General features: G+C 33.5%; 2 protein-coding genes across 2 annotated transcripts; one reads left to right on the plus strand and one right to left on the minus strand.

The window, feature by feature from the left end:
* The first annotated feature begins 4,622 nt into the window (after nt 1-4,622).
* Nucleotides 4,623-13,290, plus strand: LOC146938788 (enhancer of mRNA-decapping protein 4-like). The gene is made up of 12 exons (XM_085752696.1): nt 4,623-5,576; nt 6,454-6,503; nt 6,590-6,746; nt 6,851-7,069; nt 7,637-7,765; nt 8,038-9,633; nt 10,108-10,467; nt 10,596-10,715; nt 10,845-11,015; nt 11,942-12,100; nt 12,217-12,342; nt 12,703-13,290. The coding sequence occupies exons 1-12, from the start codon at nt 4,815-4,817 to the stop codon at nt 13,009-13,011; spliced, it is 4,158 nt and encodes a 1,385-aa protein (XP_085608822.1). The 5' UTR covers nt 4,623-4,814; the 3' UTR covers nt 13,012-13,290.
* A 2,256-nt stretch (nt 13,291-15,546) lies between these two features.
* LOC146938789 (chaperone protein dnaJ 11, chloroplastic-like) lies at nt 15,547-16,193 on the minus strand. The gene has a single exon (XM_085752697.1). It carries the CDS (start codon nt 16,105-16,107, stop codon nt 15,622-15,624), a length of 486 nt encoding a protein of 161 aa, XP_085608823.1. The 5' UTR covers nt 16,108-16,193; the 3' UTR covers nt 15,547-15,621.
* Between the last annotated feature and the right edge of the window lie 11,013 nt (nt 16,194-27,206).

Genomic DNA, 27,206 nt, shown 5'->3' on the forward strand with positions numbered 1-27,206 from the left:
ATTGGATCAAATCTAGATTTGATGATCTAATCTTGTTTAAATTTAAAATCAAATCAAATAGTATTAATATTTTCGCCGGTGTCACGAGTATCCACAGTAGTCCTTTATCCAAATTCTGTCTTTGTGAGCTTAGCTCAATTGGTATGGACAATATATAATATATGCAAGGTCGGGGTTCAAGCTCCGTTCAATTGGTATGAAAGTTTATGTTTCAATTACTTCAGAGAGAGTAAGACCCAACACAACAAACTAGGAGTGCGTACGGAACTACTTTAGGATTGACGACCATACAACTGTATAGCACCTTAACACATGTGTGAATCTGGTGCAACTCAACAACTGAAGGGGATAAAACCCCACAAACTCATCACTTAAATGGGTACCATTTAACCAAACTCTGAATAGACTGACTGATACTTAATTCCGACAAATAAATATAGGGGTTTCAAAGAATCCTAACCACCGCTAACATTCTGCGATAAAAAACAAGTTACTTCTAAACTCTCGCTCTAAGCAAACGTGTCAAATTGTACAACCCCCCCCCCCCCCCCCCCCCCCCCAAACTTTTATTTAATTGTTTATTTGTTTATTTTCGGTTTTAAAATAAGTAACATGAATTGCCTAGTTGAAACGGCAATCTCTGTGGATACGATACTCTACTTATCGCTTGATTACTCAGTAAACAATTTGGTACACTTCAATAGGTAAAATAGTGCTTTTACCCTTAAAGAGTGATGAAACTTAGGTCGTTTTCCTATCTAGTATATGATTTTGGGGTCGTCAGCAAAGATAGGACATGTTAGAGACTCATCTTTGATGACATGAAGTTTCTTGTATTTGTCGTAAAGCTTGAAAGAAGAAGGGGATTCATGGTATAAAAGGTTAAATGGCAAGCTAGATATGATACAATCGGTGTGTCGAACTAGATTTATAAGAGATTTTTTGATTTAGTCATGACAAATACTGTTAGGGAGTTGAATCAATAATGGAATAAGTAGCACATTGACTAAAGTAATGAAGTTGGCTCAATTGATTTCTTTACAACACATATGACATTGGTCTCGCGCGGTTTTGTTGTTTGCGTCACATCTTTTTGTTTCCCAAGTGTGAATTGATGATAGAACACATGGGGCATTTGTATACACCTAAAAACAATTATCATGTTAGTTAAACTTAACAAACAAATAATTGAGCGAACTGACGAGGATGCCCCTTCAACCGAGTGAATGACATGTGATGTTAGAGCAGCCGAGCAAAGGAGACAACTCTTTATCAAGGCCACTAGCTCAAAATATGGGTCTTCAGAGGCTAAACACTGACTCAAAAGCATAGTGGAACTTGACAATGATGCATTACTCGTGATCTTTGTTCTCAACACTAAAGCAGTTTTGAGGAACAAGGGATAAGACACAATTTACGATGGAGTTCAGCATAAAAGGATATTGTCAACAAATTATGCCAATTAGATGAAACTAAAGCAACACGTAGGGTGCCATGATCCCACTACCAATGGAGTTATCACCCAGCACCAGCAAAAATTAGTCAGATAAGGGTTACTCACTATAGGACACGCCGATTGGCTAATAGTTAGTAGTCACACTATACATACTATGTTCATCCACTATAACAGACACATTAATCAATTAAAAAAGATTTTTTTTTCTCGTAATTTTATCCATTTATCTCTATGATTTTATTTATGCAATTCTAAGTGCAACTTAAACCCAAAACAACCATACATAACACTCTAATGGATAAGTTATGGAACTCATGGCTGAAGGGCAACGTTCTTCTCTCAACATTAATCGCTTGAAGCAAAAGGAGTTACAACTAAGGAAACTCAATCAACCTCAACTAGTTTCAACTTCCATCAACACATTTTAATGAGACGTATCATCGATGGAAATCTAAGGAGGCGTGATTTGAATAATAAAGTTATTCGATGTCCATCCTTAGCGTTTGACATTCCCACAACTCCCATTAATGAGTGGATGGCTACTGATCTTTAATTACCTTTGATAATTTACCAGTTTATTTGTGTCCTGTAAATGAGACTTGTCTTTTAGTGTAGAGACGCAATACTTATGAAGAGAATAATACAAAAACTCACATCTTCTCCATCTCTATCTTGTCGATTTAGTTTATTTCATAATAGTTCTCTTTTCTAGGTTGTTGTGTTTTTTTTCCTTCTTAAAGGTTTTATCTTATCTTATCTTATATATAGACTTCTCAAAAGTCTACAACATCACTTCTAATATACTATATGTATAAAGGTGTTTTTGCCCCTGCCATACGGGCAAGTTTTAATTTTAGTCTATGTAAAAAAAAAATTAGATTATATCCTTGTCATTTAATATTTTGTCACTTTTAGTCCCTCGTGGCATCTAACTGTGCATATATGATGATTTGATACGTTAAAGGCGCTCATGTGGCATGCTAATTACGTGTTTTAATATTTTTATTCCACGTAGATTTTATTTTAATTAATAACAATTTAAAAGGAAAAACAATGATGTTCTTTATCTTATATTCCAATAAACCCATATTTTCTTCACCCTCTGCAATCATTCTCCTCACCGTCTCTTCCCAACATACACCCGCAATATCTTTCTCTACCATAAGTCCTCCCCCCTCTTCCTCGCCCTCACGAACCTCATAATCCACAATCCACCTTTATCCGCAAAATAAAAAACAACCCCAAATAAGATAAAAAATAGAGATGGAAGCCCGATCAAACTAGAATCTTGACCATCTCTTCGAGGATCCCTTCCATCCACTTCACGTGGTCGTCGATGATGATCTTTCGTCACACATCGTTTACAGTTTTGGGAGTAGGGCGAAGTCGACGGGGATTTTTTTGGTTTGGATTTCAAGTGTGAGTTTGAATCCTCCTCTTCCATTGCTTCTTCGGTCTCTTTAAATTTTATTTGTTTACTCTTTTTTTTTCTTCTTGTGTTGAATTTTTTTAGGTTTCGTTGAATTTTTTTAGTACGAGTTTCTGATCGGAGAACATAACCCCTTAAGGAACAGTGCAAAGAAACTCAATCGAGGTTTATCTTTTACTCACCAAATCCCAATCATCAAATCTATATCTATATGGTTTTATCAAAATTATTATTGAACATGATATTGAAGCATCATGTTTATTTATTTTGATTTCTAAATTGTTTTTAATTGTTGAGATTGTTTGTTATGTTCTTGGTTCAAAAAATTTCACTTCGTATTTATCTTTTTCTCTAATAGATCGACATCTCACACTTCCTGCCATGCCTCAGTCTCACTCTCTCGTTAGATAAAATTTCACCATTGTCGTCTTTGAGAATTTGGACTTTATGTATTTCTCTTGACTTTTACGCTTTTGTGCTTTTGTTAGACGATGAATGATTTGTGTTCGTTATTTTTTTTATATTAATGATTTGTGGTTTTTATTTGTATATGTTAGATGAGATTTGGATTTAACACAATTATCGTCCAAATGCAATAACTGATTTACACAACCCGATCTAAAGTGAACGACCAAGATCTCACACTACGTGAAATCGTCGAGATATATGTTGTGAATATAGAACTGTTAGATCGCATATTGATGGTCATGATTCATTACAGCCACAAACTGCGTGAATTTGCCACTGTCGTAAATCTGTGTCCTATTAAATGACATTGAATGATGAGGATTAATATTGAGTGTGTTAGTAGATTTATGGATTCGTTGTTGTTTATTATTTTGCTTTTAATTGTCTATTGACATTTGAGTAATGAAGATTCAAGTCGAGGGATGAAAATTTGAGTTACATCGTGAAGATGTAGATGATAATAAGTTCAAATTTACCTTTCAATGGCTTTATTCAATACTTATGTTTATTCGAGATTTGCGAAGATCATGAAGAAGATTCAATTTTTTGTTTTGTTTTAGTTTTTTTTTCCTTTTCTAATTTGATTTTATCATATAACGATCCTACATCTACTTCCACTTCACGCTCTTGTAGAGTTTCTTTTTCTTCGGATACTTCATATACTTCTCCTTTGATAATAGTGATGGTCATTCGAGTTATGACAACTTGAAGCTATATCTACGAAACCCTGACATTTAAAGCATTTCAATGCCCTAGGCTTATTTTCTTTTGTAGATTGATTGAGAAGGTTTATTGCGCTATTTTCTTTTGTAGATCGAGGAGAAGGTTTATCGCAAATGTCGAGTTGATCTATTAGTGTTTTTGTAAGTATCATCACTAAAATTTTCATTTGAGGAAAAAGTCCTTTAAAAAGGCTTGTTGTGCAAACGTTCTTCACTCGACATGAAATAAAAATAGTAATATAAAAAAACTAACTCGGTTTATCATATCATCTTAAACAACAACAGTTAATTTTTAAACGAAATTAATTAGTATACATTATGTCGCACCATCTTCTTTAGCACCACCGATTATGTTTGAAAAGAATTTAATTCGTATACGATGATCATACATTTATTTTACACATTTGTATTGTCACATCAATCAATGATTACGAAAACACATCTTTTAAAACTTTGCGACCATTATGATCCTATCCAATTCGAAGATGACTAGAAAATGTTGAAAGTGAATCATCAGTTAAGTACATACATGCATCGTGCCGCTTCCAAGTGACTGTCTTGAAATTCCGAAAACCCGCATCACTTCACCTTCTTCCTCAATCAGATAGATCTCACACACACACACTCTCTCTCTCTCTGAATCTGAATCTTGCAAAAACCTTCACAAAATTCCCCAAATCTAATCACAGATTGATTGAATTGATTATTTCTCAATCAATCAAATTCAATCTGGTGATTGATGTCTTCTCCCAATCAACCACCACCTTCTCCAACCCCTTTCGATATGCACACTTTCTTCAATCCCCCAAACCCTAACCCTAACCCTAACCCTAACATTTCTTCCCAATTCCCTTCCTCCGCTCCTTCACCGCCACCACCTTCTTCATCCTCCTCTTACCCTTTCCCTCACAACAACAATAACTACCCTTACGATCACCACCATCACCAGCTTCAGCTTCAGCATCAGCATCAACAACAGCACCATCAACAAAACCAGACCAATTTTCCAATTCAACACCGTTCAATTTCATTCCCTACACCCCCTCTTCAACCACCTCAACAACCTCAACCAATCCCACCTCCTTCAAATCCTAACGCCGGTGCCCGTCTCATGGCTCTCCTCAGCACCCCTCCAATCCAACAACAACAACCACCACCGCCACAATCACAGCCCATCTCCTCTGGCGCTGTTAATCCGGCGATAACTGCTGCCAATGCTGCCGCGGCAGCGTTGATTAGGCTGCCGAGTAGTAAAGTGCCGAAAGGAAGGCATTTGATTGGTGATCATGTTGTGTATGACGTGGATGTTAGGTTGCCTGGTGAAGTGCAGCCTCAGCTTGAGGTTGCGCCGATTACGAAATATGGATCGGATCCTAATCCGGTTTTGGGTCGACAGATTGCTGTGAATAAGTCTTATATTTGTTATGGGTTGAAACAGGGGAATATCAGGGTGCTTAATATTCATACCGCTGTTAGATCTTTGCTTAGAGGGCACACTCAGGTTTGGTTTTGTTAGTTTATTATCTTGTTCATTTATTGGTGCTTTGTAATTGGGAAAATTAGAGGAAAGACTTTAGGGGTTAATAATACTTTAATTGATGATTATGTATATAACTGTTTCTAGATTTGATGAAAAAAATGAGGCTAGATTGTACTTTTTATATGCTGTTTGATGTTTTATCTTTATCAATATTAGGTCAAAAGAGTTTGTGGACATAGCATAACATTTGTATAAGGTTATTCATGCACTTAGATTATTGCTTATGTCATGAGTTAAGCTTATTTAAGTTTTATCAAGAGTCTTCTTTATGAATGTTTGCTCTAGGTGGTGATAGAGATGAATAAACATGAAGTGAGATGAACATAAGAAATAGTTCAATGTTATTTGTTGGTTAGATGAAAAAGATACAAATGTGGATCTTCAAGAAAGCTTAGCTTTTAAATTTGTTGCATACAAGATTTTAGTATTTTATTTGAAAGGTAAAACTGATTGTAAAGTATTATATTGATGGCCATTTTATTATTTTCTCGAGCGTCAAATTGATAGAACTAAAGTAACAGATATCAACAATTGGCACAGTAGCACACATGATAGATTTTTCCTCTGGCATTTCTTTGCTTCTTGGTGAAATTTATATTGAAGTGCTGTTATAATTTTGTATGAAGGGAAAATATGTGTTTTGTTAATTGTAGCAGAGGACTTCTTTTCCTTATTCAAATTCAAAATTTATTTGCTGGATTGCTGCTCTTTAGCTGATGAATAATTTCATTATTTCCAACTCTAATGCGATCAAATTGTATGTTATTAATGGCATAATCACTGAAAGGCTAACCGATTTATCCTCTAATTAAATCTCTCTTTTTTTAATTATTCTCAGAGGGTCACAGACTTGGCATTCTTTGCTGAAGATGTTCATCTCCTGGCTAGGTAGTTTCTGTTGCCTGAAATTTTTAAATGGCCTTGTTTGTTTGTCTATGGATTATGGGAACATATTTTTTTTTTCTTTTTTACAGTGTTGGCACAGATGGCCGTGTCTTTGTGTGGAAAATTTCTGAAGGTCCGGATGATGAAGATAAGCCTCAAATTACTGCCAATATTGTTATTGCTGTTCAAATAGTCGGAGAGGAGAAAGTTGAACATCCTCAAATTTGCTGGCACTGCCACAAACAAGTAATTGTCCCACACTATCTTGTTTTGTTGTTCTAAATCCTAAAAGCAATGGTTTTGGTTTCTTCCTTGTATTCTTGTGATATTAATTAAACATTTTCATTCAGGAAATTTTGATAGTTGGTATGGGAAAAAATGTTCTGAGAATTGACACCACAAAAGTTGGAAATGGTGAAGCCTTTGTGGCAGAAGATCCTCCAAAATGTCCTCTTGACAAGCTCATTGATGGGGTTCAACTTGTAGGAACACATGATGGGGAGGTCACTGATTTGTCAATGTGCCAATGGATGACAAATCGATTGGTATCAGCATCACAGGATGGCACGGTCTGTATTTTCTTACTATAATAGTTATATAATATTTCTATTAACAATTGATAATTTTTTTTTATTTTGATTCATATTTGGGTTTAAAGCTGAAAAGATTTCTTCAACAATTTAAGTGGATGAGATTAAATAATGCAGTGGCATGAATGTTCTTTGAACATATGTGGTTTTCTTTCAGCGTATTAGTATTTAATATTTTAGTAGAAAATCAAACACAAATATATGGCATTAGTCACTAGAAAGATAACAATGGAGGAAAAAACAATATATACAGTAGACTTAATGGCAGAAAAACTAGGAAGGACAAGAGTGGGAAACAAATATGAATCTGGGATATTATTATTTCAGTTTTTTAAAACCAACAGAACCTTGTCCTTTCTATTAAAAGTTATATTACAGGGTTGTTTCATTGGGAAAAATTACTGGCAGAAAACTACGTCCTGTTATCTTCATTAGTTTGAATATTTTCTCAAACAAGTGTACTGTCCCTTATGCATGCTTATATCCTGTTTTTTATTTGTTTGATTGTTATAGACCTCGTTTGTCTTCTATTATCAAATGTAACAGATAAAGATATGGGAAGATCGGAAGACACAGCCACTTGCTGTGTTCAGACCTCATGATGGGCATCCTGTTTTTTCTGCTACATTTTTTACTGCTCCACACCAGCCTGATCATATTGTCCTTATCACAGCAGTAAGTGTGTTGATCATTTTTTATAATTCAGCAGGCCAGGTCTCTGAATTTGTCTTTCCTGAAGTCAGCGTAGTGCAATTTTTGTGATGAAGACAATTTCTACTCACTACAGCATAACTGTGTCTCGTTTAGAATTGATTTTGTTTTTGAAGTGGCACATGACCGTAGTTCATTACTGTTATCAAATATTCCCCCATAAAACTAACTTTATTTATATGCCATGCCACTATTCTCGTGATACTTGTTTCACTTGTTTTTACTTAACCTTGTAGGGACCACAAAATCGGGAAGTGAAGCTCTGGGTCTCAGCTAGTGAAGAAGGTTGGCTGCTCCCAAGCAATACTGAAACATGGAAATGCACTCAGACTTTGGAGTTGAAGAGTTCAGCTAAGCCGTCTCTTAAGGATGCATTCTTTAATCAAGTTGCAGCATTGCCTCATGCAGGTCTGCTTTTACTTGCAAATGCCCAGAGGAATGCTATATATGCTGTGCACTTGGAATATGGTCCTAATCCCGAATCAACTCGCATGGATTATATGTCCGAGTTTACTGTGACCATGCCCATTCTTAGTTTTACTGGAACAAGTGATATTTTGCCTCACGGGGAACATATTGTTCAGGTTTATTGTGTTCAGACACTGGCTATTCAGCAGTATGCTTTGGATTTGGCACAATGCTTGCCTCCACCATTAGAAAATGCGGGACTAGATAAGTCTGATTCCAGTGTTTCACGAGATGCAATTACTGCTGAAGGATTTGCCTCTTTAGACTCGTCTGCAGGTAGAACATCTGAGATGTCTTTACCCAGTTCTGCTCCCAAAACAATGATGCAAGCAAGTAGCACTGAGAGTGGTCTCGTTTCAAGATACCCTTTAAGCTCAGGTCATACTGAAGCACCTATTTCTAGACAAATCAGCAGTTCAAATATTGAAGCTAAAACTGTTACACTGGCTCCTTCTAGTAGTGATGCTGATATTGTTTGTGTTCCTTCTCCACCTCCTCCTTTGAGCCCAAGGTTGTCCAGGAAGCTTTCTGATTTCAGGAGTCCACAATCTAACTTGAGTGATCATGTTGGGGACCAAGCTGTTAATGATTATTCTGTTGACAGACAAATGGATACAATTCACAGGAACTTGTCCGACCAATTTAATAGCGATACAAAGAATGATGACAATAAAAACAAACAGGATGACATTTCTACTGTACTTAACCCTTCTGTCATTTTTAAGCAACCAACTCATCTGGTTACACCATCTGAGATTACAAAAGCCAGTTCCTCCTCTGAGACTAATATGGTCGACAGAGTGAGTGAGGTAGAAACAAAGATCCAGGATGTGGTTGATGTGGGTAATGCCGAAGTAGAAGTGAAAGTGGTAGGTGAAGCAAGGCCTAATCAAAATGATGAACTTGGCAGGCAGGGGCCACAACAAAACCCAGTTTCTGATGGCAAAGAAAAATTCTTTTGCTCTCAGGCTTCTGATCTTGGCATTGAGATGGCCCGAGAGTGTGGTGCGATAGGTGGGGAGACTTACATTACAGAGGAACCTGGACAAGTTGATTCTACTGGAGGGGACTCGCTGGCCCAACCTTCCAATGCCGGTGAGGATGGACTTCAAGACTTGCCAAAAGATGTCCATGAAAAGGTTTCCGACTCATCTACATCAATGGTAGTACCACCATCACCTGCATCTAATACAAAAGGGAAGAGACAAAAGGGTAAGAACTCTCAACCATCAGGTCCGTCTTCCCCGTCTCCTAGTGCATGCAATTCAACCGATTCGTCCAATGAACCAAATGGAATTTCAAACCTCCCATGTACTGAAAATAGCAATCCTCAAATTGCGGCAATGCAAGATTCACTCAATCAGGTGATTACTCAGGAATTTATTGCTTTTTAAGATGCACAGCTAGTAAATGCACTGTATTTTATTGCTTTTTAGAGTGTATTTAGATGGACTTTTTGTGACAGTGCTGTTTTAAATGAGAAAGTTTTTATAAAAAGAAAAACTGCAATTAACACATTTTCGCCAAATAAAAACTTCCCATCGATGTATTCTTAAGGACTTAACAATTTTTTTTTCTTTTCCTCCCATTTTTCTCTTTAAACGCTAGAGTCTTTAGCTTCTCTTGAAGTACATGTTTGTTTGTAAATACCCATCCAGATGTGTTTTTTATTTCTTTATATTAAGGCTGAGGAAATGTTAATTGTATATTTTGTACAGACTACTTTTTTACTTTTTCGATGGCTGACTATAAACAGAAGATAATCAAGTAACACCAAAGAATTGTATTGTGTATTTGGGAAATTTTACTCATTAGTCCATTTTCTTCTTATTTGGCAGTTATTGACAATGCAAAAGGAGATGCAGAAACAAATGACAATGACGGTAACAGTTCCAGTTACAAAAGAGGGTAGAAGGCTTGAGGCCGCCCTAGGGAGAAGCATGGAAAAAGCTGTTAAGTCCAATGCTGATGCTTTGTGGGCTAGAATTCAAGAGGAAAATGCAAAAAATGAGAAGTTGTTGCGAGACCGTTTCCAACATGTTACAGGTTTGATTACCAACTTCATGAACAAGGATCTACCAGCAGCATTGGAGAAAACTGTAAAGAAGGAAATGACTTCAGTTGCGCAAGCTTTAGTTCGTTCAATGTCTCCTGCTATTGAGAAAACATTATCATCTACTATTGCAGAATCCTTCCAGGTTTGTACATTATCTTTGATTTTTATATCAACAAGTAGCAATTATAATCTCTTTTGAACAATAGTAGAAATCAGAATGAATACAATGATGTTGTCTTGCTGGGATCTAATTGGCACTTTATGCGATAGAGAGGAGTGGGCGACAAGGCGGTGAATCAACTTGATAAATCAGTTAATTTAAAGCTTGAAGCTACTGTAGCTAGGCAAATCCAAGCACAGTTTCAGACAACTGTCAAACAGGCACTTCAGGTATGTCACTTATCATGATTTCAGTTTAAATTTGTTGAGTTGTGTGTATTAATTTAGTGCTGTAATCATTGCTATTTGTGATTTCACGAGGTAATTTTATTCACAAGTGTGAAATAATTTCATATGCAGGATGCACTTAAATCCAGTTTTGAAACGACAGTGGTCCCTGCATTTGAGATGTCCTGCAAAGCCATGTTTGAGCAAGTTGATTCTACATTCCAGAAAGGCATGGCTGAACATTCAAATGCAGTGCAGCAACGCCTTGAATCTGGGCCTACTTCGTTGGCAATGACTCTAAGGGTGAGTAACAGAGTATGCTTGTTCATTTGGGGTCTTCTGTAGAATTAAGAGTAAATAATTTGGATTTTGAAACATTATATTAGCTTAGTAAAATATATTAAATGTATGCCGCTTAATTTTATGTTTTTTTTACAACAAAAATGAATATTTGGCTTAATGTGGGCTAGGGTTTCACCCTTTACCCTGTTGTTTTGTATTTGATGCTTCAAACCTGCCAAATGCCTCAAATTACTTGCAGGGGATTTGGATCCTCCTGTTCAGAGAAGCTTCGTTACCCATGTTTTCTGTCTCTCTACTCTATGTATGGCACTACAGTGAAAGAGAAAACATGGGGATATATCCTCCTTGGAACAATAGTGGATCTGAATCCACTCGGATATTAATTGCAATTTGGTAGTCTGTCTTCTATTACAACTGAAAAACAGATATTCCACAAGAGTAATGCCAGGGACACTCTTTTCAACACCCTCTTTAACACTCACTTTCTTATTGGATAAAACTAATATATGTCCCACCACTTTTAGTGGAACCCATTTCCAATATGTGATACCCACCTTGATTTGAGCCAATAATGAAGTGAGTGTTTAAGAGAGTGTTGAAAAGAGAGTGTTGCTAGCACTACTCTACTCCACAATTATTAATTTTCATCTATTTATGCCCGCCTTTTGTTGAGTGTGCCAGGGTCTTCTCACCATTTATTTCTGCTTTGATATATCGTTGTATATGTGTGTCCTAGATTCTTTTATTTTTTAAAAGCTATTAATTTCTTGGTTATGTCAAAGTGACATATTTCTCACGAGCTGAATAGAAGCGATTGACTTCGAGTTATATTCTAGAATAGATAAAGCTTTTGGACATGGTACTCTATATGGCTTGCCAATGTCTCCGTATCTCAATGTTGGTATTCTTCGTGATGTTTTTTGCAGGATTCCATTAATTCAGCATCATCAGTTACTCAAACCTTGAGTAGAGAAGTGCTCGAGGGTCAGAGAAAGCTAATGGCACTTGCAACCTCAAGAACAAACTCTGGCACATTGAATACTCTGCCCATCCAGCTGAACAACGGTCCTTTACTTCATGAAAAGGTAGGGAACTTGGCTAACTACTTGTTGGTCTTTGTTGTCGATAGGATTAGACAGAAGCCCATACTATTCAGTTTATATGGTAATAATGGCTATTGCAATTTTGTTATGCATATCAGGTTGAGGCACCACTAGATCCCACAAAGGAGCTAGCAAGGTTGATTTCTGAGCGGAAATATGAGGAGGCATTTATTGCAGCACTACACAGAAGTGATGTATCTATTGTATCTTGGTTATGCTCTCAGGTATGTCAGAGATGTTTCCTTATTTTCAATTTTACAGACATGTCTCTCCTGTTGGAATGTGTTCAATTATTATCTCTGATTGGCTTGGGTGTGTTTGGTTCAAACAAGGGAAGGGTTTTTAATGTAGCAGAGGGGTAAGGATTCAAGGAGATATTTTATTTAGTTGAGATGAGGGATTTTAATGTAGGGAAAGTGTTAAATTACTTTCTAATCCTTCGTAAAATATCACAATGTATTTGAGACCATTACCTTAACATGTAGTATATTGGTCCTTATTTCAGCCAAGCATTAAATTGAAGTTCAGCCTGTTGTGTATATGTAATTGACCATCAAGAGAATCACTTCATTTCTGCTGTGCAGGTTGATTTACATGGACTTTTGACATTGGTTCCTCTTCCCTTAAGCCAAGGTGTAGTGCTTTCACTTCTGCAGCAGCTGGCATGTGATATCAACAATGACATGTCCCGAAAGCTCTCGTGGATGACAGACGTGGCTACTGCTATTAATCCCTCAGATCCCATGATAACAATGCACGTGCGACCCATCTTTGAGCAAGTCTATCAGATACTGAACCATCAACGTAACTTGCCTTCTATCACTGGATCTGATCTTTCAAGTACCCGTCTTTTATTGCATGTCATCAACTCCATGCTGACGACATGTAAATGATTTATTTCTAGAATTGTGCAAATTTGTCATTTGAACTCTTCTGATACAATTGGAATTTTGTACAAAGTTGTGAGTTTCATGGATAGGGTCGAAATCGGTATAGTTAAACTGTCAAATATTCAGCTGGACATTGTTCTTTTCTGTCTCAATTTAGACACTGTATCTGGCTTAAGCCTTACTTTTGACATGCGTCAACTTGTTGACGATTAGGATAAACTGGAGGAAGTTCTATTTATTTTTTAACAACGGTTGCAACTATTGGAAAGTGTTTCTTACATACATGTTCGAAGTCTTTTCTTTTATTGCATGTCAGATAGCTAGTTTTCTGTTATCTTACATGTTCAAAGTTTTTCAGAGTTGTGTATTAAACTGCATTTTACATAGGTGTATGTTTTTCTGAGTTGTTTATAACTATTTAAATATAAGATTTCATTAACTAAATTGCAATGAGGATAACGGTTACAATTTCTTCAGGCACAAAAAAACTGTTTTATCTACTACCTCTTATAAAAGGGGACATAATTTCTTCAAGGACTCTGTTTTTCTTTTAAATGTCGTTTTAGAATAGTAATATAAAATTAAGAGAGTTGATTTTGGGAGTTTTTTCCTTCTTTCTATTATACTCATTTTAATCCATATAAATTTTTATATTTTTCAAACATACTTTTTCTTTCTAATAAGTTTGATTCCGTATCTTTCTTCCGTGACAAATAATTGATATACTCTACTACAAATCCTTTTTGTTGTGCACTTTCTCTCTTCCATAAGAAACAATTTTTTTCGTCGCGATTGTTCTTTTAATTTGCACTTAAATTTGTTAACAATGTTGTAATTTTATTCATATAATCTCTACTCTTCATTCATCCATTGTTATGATTTCCACTCTTTATTAAAAAATCTGAATTTTTCAAAAAGATATGATGCATCCATTATTATAAGCAACAAAAGTAGTTTAAAAGGAGTATGAATAATTGAGAAATTGTATATTTGATAAATTGTATTTAAAAAACCAAAACGACAGTTAAATAAAAACACAAAATCAAACAAGTTAAATAAAAACGAAGGGAATGATACATAAGAATGATCTTATGGCTACAATATAAATGTTAGTATACCAATACCAGTGGAAAGAGTATAAATAACGTGCTTGCATGTCTCAGTTTACTTAATAAATATTACATTCTAGTTTAAAAAACGGTCGTGGTATGAAGGTTTATTTAACCACCATCGAGTATAAATAACATGATAATATGAAATTAATGCGTATTATGTGCGAGGATAATAAGTAGAATTGTACAAAAAATATCTCCATTTAGGAATTTCTATTTGGTGGGATAAGATTTGGTTATTGCTGTTGTACAAAAATATCTCCATTTAAGAATTTCTATTTGGTGGGATAAGATTTGGTTATTGTTGTTGTACAAAAAATGATAACTTTTTTAATATCGTTATGTTAAAGTAAGGTAAAAAATGTGCATATCTAAAACTTTGTAAACGTCATGTAATCCGTATGATTAGAGCATTATTCTCAATATTATCATAGGTCGAGTAAACTCTTAATTTAGTACTTAGATAATGTGAATTTGGCATGGTTGTTCGCTTCATGAGTTTTACATGATGATTTAGTAAGAGAAAGAGATCAACGGTTTCACACTGTATTTTACAGTTTTTGCAGTCATATAAATTTTATCGTTTTTATCTGCCCACGTGAGAGGTTCAATTTGACTCTCCTTATTTCTGTCCAAATTGTTTACCTTAAAGCGCACACACATTAATTGTGTTTAGAACTTCAAATAAAATACAATTTTCTCATCCTACTAATTAATTCCAAACAAGCCATCAATTCAATTTAATCTTAAACTATCATTAACTATAATTTAGTTCCTTAATTATATAAGTTTGATAAGTATCTTTAAACTACATAAAATGCGTCAATTTAGTCTCATGACTACATGAGCATAACTTATTTAATGGAGATCTGTTTATTTGCAAAGGCACGAGTTCGAACCCACATTTCACCACTCATTCGCACCTAAAAAATGTACTAATATTCTAGCCATAATACTAACCTACAAATAAAAAAGTATGTCAATTTAGTTTTTGCTATGATGCGCTCAAACGAATAGAGGACCGACCGATCCCATATTTTCATGAGCATCGGTGGGTCCTCGAACGTGTTAGCGGGTTAATCATGTTCAAAGATGGTAATTCAATATACAATCAAAATTATGGTTAATTAAAGTATACGATTAATCATAACTTCACAATTTTTAGGTAATCGAAAACAACTAAACTCAACTGAAATAACCATAATTTTGTAAACAGATGTGAACAATTTGGTTTCCATGTAACATTTTTTTTTTCCTTTCTAAAATTGCAGTGAACAAGAAATGAAGAATATCCCAGTACAAAAATTTGAGAGAAAAAACATTTACATTCTCACAAAAAGAAAAAAGGGACAAAATCTACACAATTTTTTGTTTTTCACTTTACTCTATCTAAATTTAGTAACTTCAAATCTCATCACTCTCACTATTTTTCCTTTTTTTTTTTTTTTTTTTCTTTTCTTGTGAAATTCTTTGTTAATATCCGAAACAATTTCAACGCTTTCTACCAGCATTGATCCGTTTCCCATCGCCGATTCGTATAATAACAAGAATTCCGTTTCTGCATCACCGGCGCCGCCGTAAACCGCCGGTTTCTTCCGCCGTGCGCTATTAGCGACAGATCGTAAATCTGTCTCGCCGATGGATCAGAGAGAGTTTCATAAGCGTTGCGGATCTCAATGAAGTCACCGTCGTTACACTCCGGTAACCTCCGCGCCGCCGCATCGGGATGGTAAACCTTAGCAAGACTCCGGTAAGCCGATTTAATCTCCGTCGGAGATGCGCCTGGATTTAATCGTAAAACTTCATATAAGCTAGTCGCCGGCCGCCGTGTCTCAACTGCTGCCGTTACTGCTCGGATTGAAATCCGGCGGCGATTTGAGAAATTGGAACTAGGTTTTGCAATGAATCTTGCGGAGGTCGAACAGTCGTCGGAGAAACGAAGTGGCCGGACGACGGAGATACCGGCGAGGCTGAGTGTTGCCGTCATCGGAAAATTGAATAGAAATTAACGAGTGAGGGGTAAAATGGGAATACGAAATGTTAGAACTCGTGTTTGTGTTATGTGCTGAGAGATTGTGTGGTGAGGTTGTTTATATAGAGGTCAATGAAGAGAGAGAATGAAATGATAGTAAGGGGTATAAGGGTAATTTGGGGTTTGCCACGAGGGATGGATGTTTAACTGTGTGGGGTCTGTTGAAGAAAAAGAGAGTGGAACAAATGCAACAGTACGTTTTGTAAGGGCTTCTAGAAGACATGGATAACAGTTGGGTCCACGTCACTTAGAAGTATTTTAATTGAAGTATATATATTTTGAACAACCGTTTTTAAGACGACTTATAAAATACGCTTAAAAACCCATTTACACTTCTCAGTACTCCTTTCGTTTCAAAATACATGTCTATTTTGGAGAAATTGCAGTAACCAAGAAACCAAATAAATTTTGTTATTGTTTATGAAATTATGTGTGTGTTTTCTATAATACCCTTAACCATTTATTATTTCATTCTATTTTTTCTCTCTCTACAATAAATATTTAAGGGTATTATTGACAAGACAATGATTAATCTTGCATTGAAACTTGAAAGTGACAAGTATTGTGAAACAAAATTATTCTCTAAAATGGACAAGTATTATGAAACAGAGGGAGTATTATTAATTACTTTAATTAGAAGAAGATGGAAAATAAAACTCCAAGCTTTTAGGAAAAATGACAAAAGACATAAATGAAGAGGAGAATGCCACATACAAGCTTCTAGAAAGAAGATGAATGATAAACATTAGAAAATGATTGCCACAATAAATTTTGATTACTCGTGATAGATTAAAGAAAATGTTCAAATTCAGAATCGAGATGAGATATAGTCTGACAAATACACAAAGAATGATCAACCTTGCTGATTTACAAGAGCAAAATAGTGCATTAAATTAAGAATATTTCATTTTTGCATAGGAATGATTCCTTGCTCTCCAAGTTTTGTCTTACTTTCTCTTCATTCCTTTTTCCTCCTTGCTCATCAAAGTTAGTCTTTCTCCCTTGTCGAGCTTTGTTGGGCTCCATCTTTCACAAATGATTAAATTGAGCTGGGTAGAGCATATGTAATGAGTAGCCCATGCTCCATACTTGATCAAAATACTCATAAAAATAACATAAAATTACTTGTTGAGTCTAATTAGAACAAAGTTCTACCCATACATTTTATGACAACTTAAAATAAATAAAACAAAACAAGAATTTGAAGGATTTCAAGCGCTCAACCATCCTTTTATTCACGAAGGTTTGGTCTAAACTGTCTATTCAAGTTTCCTATCAAACTCTTTATTTAATGTTGTTATTTCTAATCCTATTATATCCCATTTAAGCTGGTCTAGTGGTGTTAACTTAAGACTTTGAAGTGCGCGTTTAGATTCTTCATTTTTTTTCCTAAAACTACTATGTCTAGTCTTACCACACATCCATCACAATATCCTCATCTTCACCATGCTTATTTTATTCTCGCATTGGTTCTTCATTGCCCAAAACTCTGTTTCATACAAGAACGATACTTTTGTATCACATTTTAACACTTTAACCAATACCTCAAGGGCACTCATTAGCATTCCCTTAAAACCATTTGAGACACTTCTCTATTTTAACCACTTAACTTGAATTCAATGATTTACATTTGTTTATAGATTGCACTATGAATCCAAAATATTTAAACCATGCAACTCATGGTATGATATGATCTCTAACTGCCACCTCGAAACTAGAAATGCTTCGCCTTTTGCTAAATTACATTTCATACACTCTATCTTGCTTCCACTCAGACGAAAGTCATACACTTCTAATACTTGTCTTTAGGTCTTCAACCTCGCATTAATTCCTCCCTCGACTCTCTAAACAATACTACATCATCTGCAAACATACATCTCGATGCTAAATTTTGAATGTGTTCTGTAAATACATTTAAAATTAAAATATAACGATAAGAGTTTAGAGTTGGCCTTTGGTGCAATCAAGTTCGCATCAAAGAAAAAAAAAATCTACTAAATACTTATATCTCATAACAATTTTTCTCATAATTCCAAAACTGAATACTTATATATGAGTTGGAAAACTCTCACAATGTATACTTTACTAATACTAATATACTTTATAACTACTAAGTACAGTTGGATCGGAAAAAAACTATACATAATTAGCCTTTTCTTTTGTTGAGGTTACATATAATTAGCCTAACGCGTCATACATCGATCAAATCAAATTGCTATTCAATAAACAACTTTTTTTGGAGGCAAATACAAAACAAACTTGACAACGCATTTCCACGTGATTAGGTCCTTCAACTAATGTAGTGACCGTCGACATAATTATGCAAGGAGCATAGATTTGTAATGGGCTGTTTCTCTAAAGAAAATGTAATGACAGTTAATTTACATTCACTCAAATGATATAAGAAAAGCATACGTAGATTTTAACAAAAAGAAGAATTTCTCTGTAATTATAAAACGTAAACATAGTTAGCAAAATAGTTTTTAAATTTTAAATAAATATTTAACAAAAAAGTTATGAAATAAAAAATCAAGCAGAGAATGCCAAACACATGTTGGTTCAGAGAATGCCAATTTTATGGAACTAGGACTAGGCTGTAATGTAAGTAAGTGGACTTTATATTTCTAGCTAGTTGCATGCATTAACTTTATAGGCAAATATTTGTTGTTAGTTTGTTAGGAAGAACTGAAGAAGTGAGGTGGGGAAAATGTTAGTTGTTTTAACCTTATTTTCAAAATTGTCATGATAATGATATTTTTCAAAAATAAATATTGTCATGTCACTAGAATTAGTTGTTTTTAGGGATGCAATTAGAATTGATGTAAAGCGCATATACACAAATGAAACATCACTGCTTCATATAAAAGTTTAATTCTCACGTTTTTCGGTCAATGTTCTATCGTCTTATCCTTTGTGCTGCATGTGTTTGGTAGGGGTTCATATATGAAATTAAACCAAGTGTTAGGCATAAAGAAGTTCGTTATGGTGTTCTCTCTACCCTTTGAACTATGTGTTTGGCAGAAAAGTAAAACCAATTATTAGGGATAAAAAAGTTCTTTATCTACTCCCCCGTTCCTTATTAGATGACTTGTTTGACAATTAGCAATGTTGACCTGATATACTTTGACCATATTTTTCTACTAATATACAAAGATAAATAATACTCCATCCGGTCTCAAATGTAAGAAACTTTTCACTTTTTTGGTTCATTCAATAAATGATGTATGTGGTCTTTATTAAAGACCACATACATCATTTATTGAATGAATCTAAAAAGTGAAAAATTTCTTACAATTGAGACCGGAGGGAGTATCATATAAGATGTTAGATTCGTCTCGATTAATATTTTCAAAATATTAAATTTTCGTAATTTTTTCAAATAGATATTAAAGATAAAAAATATGCATTGATATGTGTGTCTGAGTCAACTGGGTCATCTACGGAGGGAGTATTAAATAGAAATGTTAGAGCAGATTAAAACATTATTGCCCTAACTTTTTTTTGACAAAACCCTTTAGTTCTTTTTATTGTCAAGTATCCTTATAGATAAAAAATCACCTCTTAAGATGAATAAGTGAGGAATATGAGATTCAAACCCCATCCCCTACATACGGTAACATCTTTGCTAACCGAATCATGCTCAGAGCCTCACAGGACAACCCATGCAAGTGTTTATATTCAAGCAAAGAATAAGCAATCAACAACATTTTTAAACTAAACAAATTCTCACATGGATTTTCCTTCTTACTTTCTTTCTTACATATTATTTTTCACCTTGTTTCCTATCTTCAACCAAACAAAGTCTTACTAATTAAAATGTTTTCTAACTGATTATATTTATTTTAAAATAATTTTTTGTTAGAACTATATTAAAAAAATTTATAATAATGTACCACCTTTTAAAATGTTTCATAAAAATGCACTAATATATTTTTAAACAAAATAGTTTAAACAACTATAACCAAATTATTTTTAAAATGATTTAAATAACTTTTGATCCCTCTATTATTTTACCCGTAGCCGGATGTTCCTTCATTTTAAAATCCGAATTTTTGGTCCCACAAATTTATATTTTTTTTGAAGAAGCCAAATCAGCCCAACGAAAATGGTACCAGAGAAAATTCAAACTTAGACCTTGAGATAAGACAAATTTATATATTATTACAATTTTTTAACCTAAAAAATGGTGTTCTTTAGCTTCAAAAGTGGTAATTTTTTGTTTCAATTTTGAATTTGAAGAGAGCTTACAAAAAAAAAATCACTTTTGGGATACAAAATTATCATCTTTTTTGGGATAAAAATCATAATTTTTGGGGTCAAAAGTTTGAGATGGAACCAAAATCACAACAGTATACGAATCAGGAGTACAATGTTGTCAGTTAGCACATACTGATTGTTGTAGCAGTTAGTAGTACGAATTAAATTTTATTCTATTCGAATTTGGAAACACAAACGTATGCATTCATTTGATTTCCACAAGAGTAGACTGTATCATATAAACTACACTATACATAAGGTCATGTTATACATGGGAGAAATATTTAATATTTTAATAAATAGAAAAATTTTCTCTCAAAAAAATAAATAGAAAAATTTAAGCTTCATTAGATTCATTATTTATAATTTTAATTTTAATGTTAACATTTGGCTAAAATACAAATATTTAATCTTTTTTTACAAGCAAAGTTTATTATAAGAAGTACAAGAGATATCCCAACACTTACATAAACAATTCAAGTACTTTAAAAGAATCTCAAAGAATTTAACCACCAATTAGAATATATATAAGATGAACTTGGACCTACTTTTTGATTCCATAAACGAGAACTATGTCACATTTTTTATTTGAGCCAACAATTGCCCGCGTTTTCAACCTCAACTTCAAAAATGACGTTTTCATCTTCCAATCATACAACAAATTTCTAAACCAAATTATCACCTTCCAAACCAAACAAAATCATATTGTTTCACATATTCCATATACTTTTAGTTTGAGTATAAGAACTACAAACATCTTATGTAGATAAAATATAAAGAATATATGTGGCTATATATAAAGAAAACTTGATATTTGATTGATTATTGGATATAGAGAAACCTAACGGTCAAAAGAAAAAAAAAAAGCATCTTTTGTACTAACAAATTTTCAAATAAAATTTAGTCACTAACAACTAGTTTTTTTTTTTGTTTTTGTTGAAAGAATAAGTAGTTATTTATATTTTCTGTCAAAATACAATCAAATATAAGTAATTTTTTGACAAGTTAATTATAAGTAATTTTATATGTTTTGTTCAAAAAGTATTTTATGTTTTTTTTTGAGAGAAAAAGTATTTTATACGTTGTTTTTTTTACAAACCAACTGGCATATATTCCATTTCCGTCCCTAGCCGTGACAGTGACACTGTCTATCTGTCGCATTTTAAATAATCAAATAACTTTATCTTTTCCTTTTTATTCCCTTTATGAGTTCTAACGAACTAAACAAGTCACAGCCACAACTAGATATTTTTTCTCCTTCATGTTTAAGAAAAAACCGAAAATATCTATTTTTTTTTTGTGGTAACTGAAAAGATCTTTGGTGTACCGAAAGGAATTGTTTTATAGTACATTAAATTATAATCTAAGATAAGATTCCATAGATATAAATTAGTGCATGCTAGAGTGGAGAAAAGTTTTCTTTCTAGAAGCTTTTGTCCTTACTCTCCTTCTAGATAATGAATAATGAAATTGGTTGCCGGTGGTACTTGTCATACCGCGATGTGAAGCTGTGAGCTGTGAAGGGTGGGACACAAATTATTGAGTACCCTACAAACAATGCAAAATTGGACCCACAATGAGAATTATCACACCCTTATTTTCTGTAGCAGTGCCCTACACGTACAGAACCATGTTGCTAGGGTTTCTAGAAGGATTTTCATATTAATATATTGGTATTGTTATTATTGGTCAAATAATTTAAAGGCTTAATTAATGATTTGGTCCCTTAAGTTATTTGTTGGTTACATTTTGGTCCCATAAATTATTAACGTTACAATTTGGTCCCTTAAGTTATTTGTTGGTTACATTTTGGTCCCATAAGTTATTAACGTTATAATTTAGTCCCTTAACTTATTTTTTGGTTTCGTTTTGGTACCTTAACTCTTCCTCCGTCAACCACTCTGGTCCTTTATGTTATTAGAGTTAAGGGATCAAAACGAAACTAAAAAATAAGTTAAGGGACCAAAACGAAACCAAAAAGTAAGTTAAGGGACCAAATTGTAACGTTAATAACTTATGAGACCAAAATGTAACCAACAAATAACTTAAGGAACCAAATTGTAACGTTAATAATTTATGGGACCAAAATGTAACCAACAAATAACTTAAGGATCAAATCATTAATTAAGCCTAATTTAAAAGTAGTAACTTTTGAATTTTTTTGAATAAAAAAGTAGTAACTTTTGAATTGGAAAGTTCATTGTTTAATACACAGTCGTAAAAAAAATATATTTCTTTTAATGGTGCTCCAAGTTGTCAAAAAATATTTAAATTCGCTTTCATTCATATTATGGAAAAGAATACATATACTATTATCTAATCATAGCCGCGTACCGAGTCTAGACGAGTACCACACATACTATATATGCTATTAAAAATCACACTATTTTTTTTTGGGTATAAATCACACATTTTTTTAGGGGTATTAAAAATCACATTATTTTAGTAGCATTTTTATTTTGACCACCTTAGATTTTTATTTATTGTACTCTTGATCCAACACTTGTCATATATATATATATGTTTGTAACTTCGTCGGATTTTTATTTCTCACATCTCCGAGTATTGTGTGCCTTTGATGCTGAGCTTGAGAAAAAAACTCAGTTGAGTCACTAAAATAAATTGTAATACTTTCTCTAGTCTTTAATATAAGAGAAATTAAAGATTATTTTCTAGCTTCTAATATAAACTATAAGTGTTATGCTAACAAGTGCCCTTATAACACTAGTTAAGAAGTCAAAAATAGAAATAAATTATAAATTTGATGTAGAAAAGTACATTTTTAAAGTTTTAAGGTGTTGAATACACCATTTCTAAAATAAACTTTCTCTTTTAAGTTTCTTAACAAGTGCCCTTACCATTTTCCAAACCATAATAGTCTCTTCGATCTCTAAACACAAATTTTAAGTTGTAATAAGTATAAAGTTGATCATCAAAAAATTCAACCACATGCATCAAAATAATACTCTACACTCATTGAGTGGCCTGAAATCATCAATAATAAACACACAAATAATACCTGCATTAATTTCTCATTCAATATAAACAATATTATCAGCTAGAAATCCACCTTCATCTCGATTCTCAATTTAGCCTTATCTTTTTTTTTTTGCCTATACAAGTATACCAGTCGTGGCCGTAGAACCTGAAGAGTCGTGATAAGACGGAGTGCTCCATCAAGCAAGAAGTAAATTTCCTTCTTGCTAGTTGCAACCAAACACAAACACAATTCTTGAATTTTCGACCAAAGAGTTCCTTAAGAGTTAAACCAACAATGTCTCTAACACGTGCCACATCAAAGAACCACTCATGTATTAAACTAGATTTATCAACAAATCTTAACACGAGTCATTTGTTCCTTTTTTGAATCATCATGAGCTTCATCTATGCTCGTATTGGTTGAAAATATACATATAAAAAAACTCCAACATTTTAAACTTGTATCTGACTTTTTCTTTTCTATCTTGTCTTAATTAAATTGTTGTGAGATGTAGTTAAGTATTGGATTTGGAGGATGTAGATGTATTAGGGCTGGTGGTGTTTGAGAGTAGTCTATGTGTTATAAAATATTACACATGATGTTATTCTATGGTTTTGGTAGATCCATAGTGGTGATAAAATCTAACTTGTCAAACTTTAGTGCAAATGTTATTCACGACATGCAAGTTTTAAGGCTAGTTTATACTAAGGTACAATAAGCTATGAAATTCTCAGCGAATCATGGTCTAACATGGCTCATAATGTTGAGAGTGTTGATTTGGTCGGTCATGCAGATCAACCATTTTAATCGGTGGTCCCAAGAAAGTCGAAGAATAAGTCAAAGAAGCAACAAACTGATGTTAACAAAGGGCTTAAGGTAGGTGCTTTCAACCGTACTCCTCGCTAGTCATTTGGTGTGTCGTTGTTCCTGTCATTTTTTGGCTGCTCTTTCTGCTTGGGTCTTGTTTTTTCTCGCTTTTATTTTCCTTGAGGGTTTTGGCTATAATCCCCGTCTCTTTATACTCATTTTATTTCTATTATTAAATGATTTGGGTTCCGCAGCATGCTACTTCTCTTCACTCCAACTTTTTGCTTAAAAAATTATTCTCATAGGAATTATGCTTGAGAATTTTTACTGTTATAAGAATTTTCTTTAAGTACTCATTGAGATTAGTCACCATATATCGTCTCAAAAGAGATTAGTTACTGTATATATTAAATTTACATAGTTATTTAAGGACTTTTTTTTTGGTCAAGTAGCGTAGTGATATTAACCTTTTAAGATAAATAATGAGGTGCATAGGGTTCGAACTCGGACCCCTACATATAACAACAATGCATTGTCCCTGTCCACAACAAGAAGATTTTTTATTTTAATATGATCAAATCATCAATTGCAATAGTACTTTAAAGTTTCTATTCTTTCTCTCCTCCCTCTTTATCTAAACTCTTGTAACTTATGATTAATTAATCATCTAACAACGCCCGGAAAAAGGGACCAACACAAATTATTTTTGTTTTTTCTCACCATAGTCATTTAGGTTTTAATTATTTTATTTAACTATCCAACAATTCTCACATGTTCTTCAAAATAAGAAAACAATTCTTCCCAATACTGATGCAACCCACCGGGAGACACATACACGCCGCTGAACGTTGATTAGTGAGACATAAGTTTTTTCTCACACTATAGTCATTTTTTAGTTAGTATTTTATTTAATTAATCCAACAATTTTCAGATTCTATTTAATTTAGTGAGACATACACGCTGCATAATGTTGATTAGTGATTAAGAATTACGATAACCGATTCTCATTGTACTTTGTCGTATACTCGTATTAAAATATAAAATAAATAAAATATTTATAGATTAATTCCCATTTTATTTTCATTGTGGGACGTCATTGCCCACTTTTCAACGCACACTAACACTGAACATGCAAGGAACAATTGACCAACATCAATTGATTCACTGACATGCTATATGCAAGGAAAATTTGGATAATTTTTTTTAAAGAGCAAATAAAATTTTCATTAAAATAACACCCTACAAAGCACAAGGAATATTTTGTGAGACAAAATAATACTAGTCCTAAACTTCATATTATTGGAAAACATCGAGTTAGACACAAATCTAATTAACTAACTAACTACCATGTGTAACTACTACTAATAACCACTGCCTAAACTAAATTGAATTACTCTTTCAACATTCATTCACATCTCCATAATAATTGATTTTAGTCTCTGCTTTTCTTTTATAATTAAGGACTACAAGGCCTAACAAAATTTTAAAACTTGGTAAAAAATTAGTTGTGCTTTGTCCAATATGATACCTCTAGTCATGCTACTTAAATAATAGCGTTGATTTCACACGAGAAAAGAGTAAATGAGAGTTTTCATTCAATATGGATGGCTTGCTTGTGGATTATTTGGAAGCGGTATAATCATGTTTTTGGTAATCAAGACGGTTATAAAGGTCCTCTTGTTGATCTGGTGAAACTTTTGGTTTGGTAATGGATTAAAACTAAAGATAAGGGCTTCTCCTACAATTTTTATCAATGGAATACTCAACCGTTTATATATATCTTTCTGTGTGAATTCTCTTAAAATTTAATTTTTACTTTTGTTGGGTTGCAGGCGCTGCTATGCTTAAGTGTTTTGTTTTGTTTGATCACTTTTGTATCATTTCAATCTTAACACTTTTTGAGAAATATTTTCTCTGCTGTCGTTGATCCTACCCTCATCCCATCTCTCTCTCTCTCTCTCTCTCTCTCTCTCTCTCTCTCTCTCTCTCTCTCTCTCTCTCTCTCTCTCTCTCTCTCTCTCTCTCCCATCCTTCCTTAAATCGACTTCTTTTTAATTGCTTATTATTTTTTATAAAATTTCAATTGTCGGATGAAGCATATGAGAGATGGTCGAACAATATGGACATGGGATGATCTAATTTCCACTTCTTGTACATTGATTGTTCGGTTTAATATATTTCTCTTTTTGCCTCTTTAATTTAGTTTTTGTTTATTTATAAAAAAAGCTCGTCAAAAGAAAAAGCAAAATCTAAAAAATACTTGATAAGCAAAAATTAAGAATACAGTTGTTGTCACGTTGTCCCTAAATTAATAATTATTATAAATTAATAATTACATTTTGAAAATAAGTTTCTTAGCTAAAAGCGTTTATATTTTTTTCATCTCCCGGTGGAGTAGCAATTACAAATAAATAAACTAGGGAATCGAGAGAGGACTCGAAATTGAGTTGAGCCGTATGTGTTTTTTTTCCTTGCATATGTAAGTTTGTATCTGGAACGGCTGTTAACTACCATTGATCAGCGAATAACTATTAACTATTGTAGACCAACGAACACAAATTAATTGCGTTGGAGGTAAAATGATCATTTCCGAGTGCTTGAGAGTAAACAAAACTGCTTAAAGAGCAATTTTCAAGGACCAGCAATAATGTAGCTCATATATTCTGGCCCATTATGCGTATAGCAAGCCCAATATGGTCTGGATTGAAGAAGTTCCTGATCCAATTGCCCAAGCATATAATTATGAAATTAACAATTAATAAAAATATTTTTTTTGGACAAATTAATAAAAATATTTGTCTTGTTTTGAAAAAATGAGTGCCACGTTAGCATAAATAATTTATTTCAAAACGAATGTTATTTTTTATTGACATGCAATATTAATTTTTTCTTCTTACTTGTACCCTCTAAATAGTGAAAAAACACCAATAATTAAAAAGAATAATTTGATAAAATAGTTATTCTCTATTACTTTCTTTTTGATATATGTGTAAAAATTTTAAATGAATTT

This window comes from Medicago sativa, chromosome 3 (genome assembly GCF_051527215.1).
Source record: "Medicago sativa cultivar Bolivia chromosome 3, Bolivia_mono, whole genome shotgun sequence".
Classification (NCBI taxonomy): domain Eukaryota; kingdom Viridiplantae; phylum Streptophyta; class Magnoliopsida; order Fabales; family Fabaceae; genus Medicago; species Medicago sativa.

Excerpts from the sequence above, each read along its gene's own strand:
- LOC146938788 (XM_085752696.1), top strand. The coding sequence starts at position 4,815 with ATGTCTTCTCCCAATCAACCACCACCTTCTCCAACCCCTTTCGATATG. Across the intron at positions 7,766-8,037 it reads ATATTGTCCTTATCACAGCA|GGACCACAAAATCGGGAAGT; the intron begins GTAAGTGTGTTG and ends TTAACCTTGTAG. Across the intron at positions 12,101-12,216 it reads GTCCTTTACTTCATGAAAAG|GTTGAGGCACCACTAGATCC; the intron begins GTAGGGAACTTG and ends TATGCATATCAG.
- LOC146938789 (XM_085752697.1), bottom strand. The coding sequence starts at position 16,107 with ATGACGGCAACACTCAGCCTCGCCGGTATCTCCGTCGTCCGGCCACTT.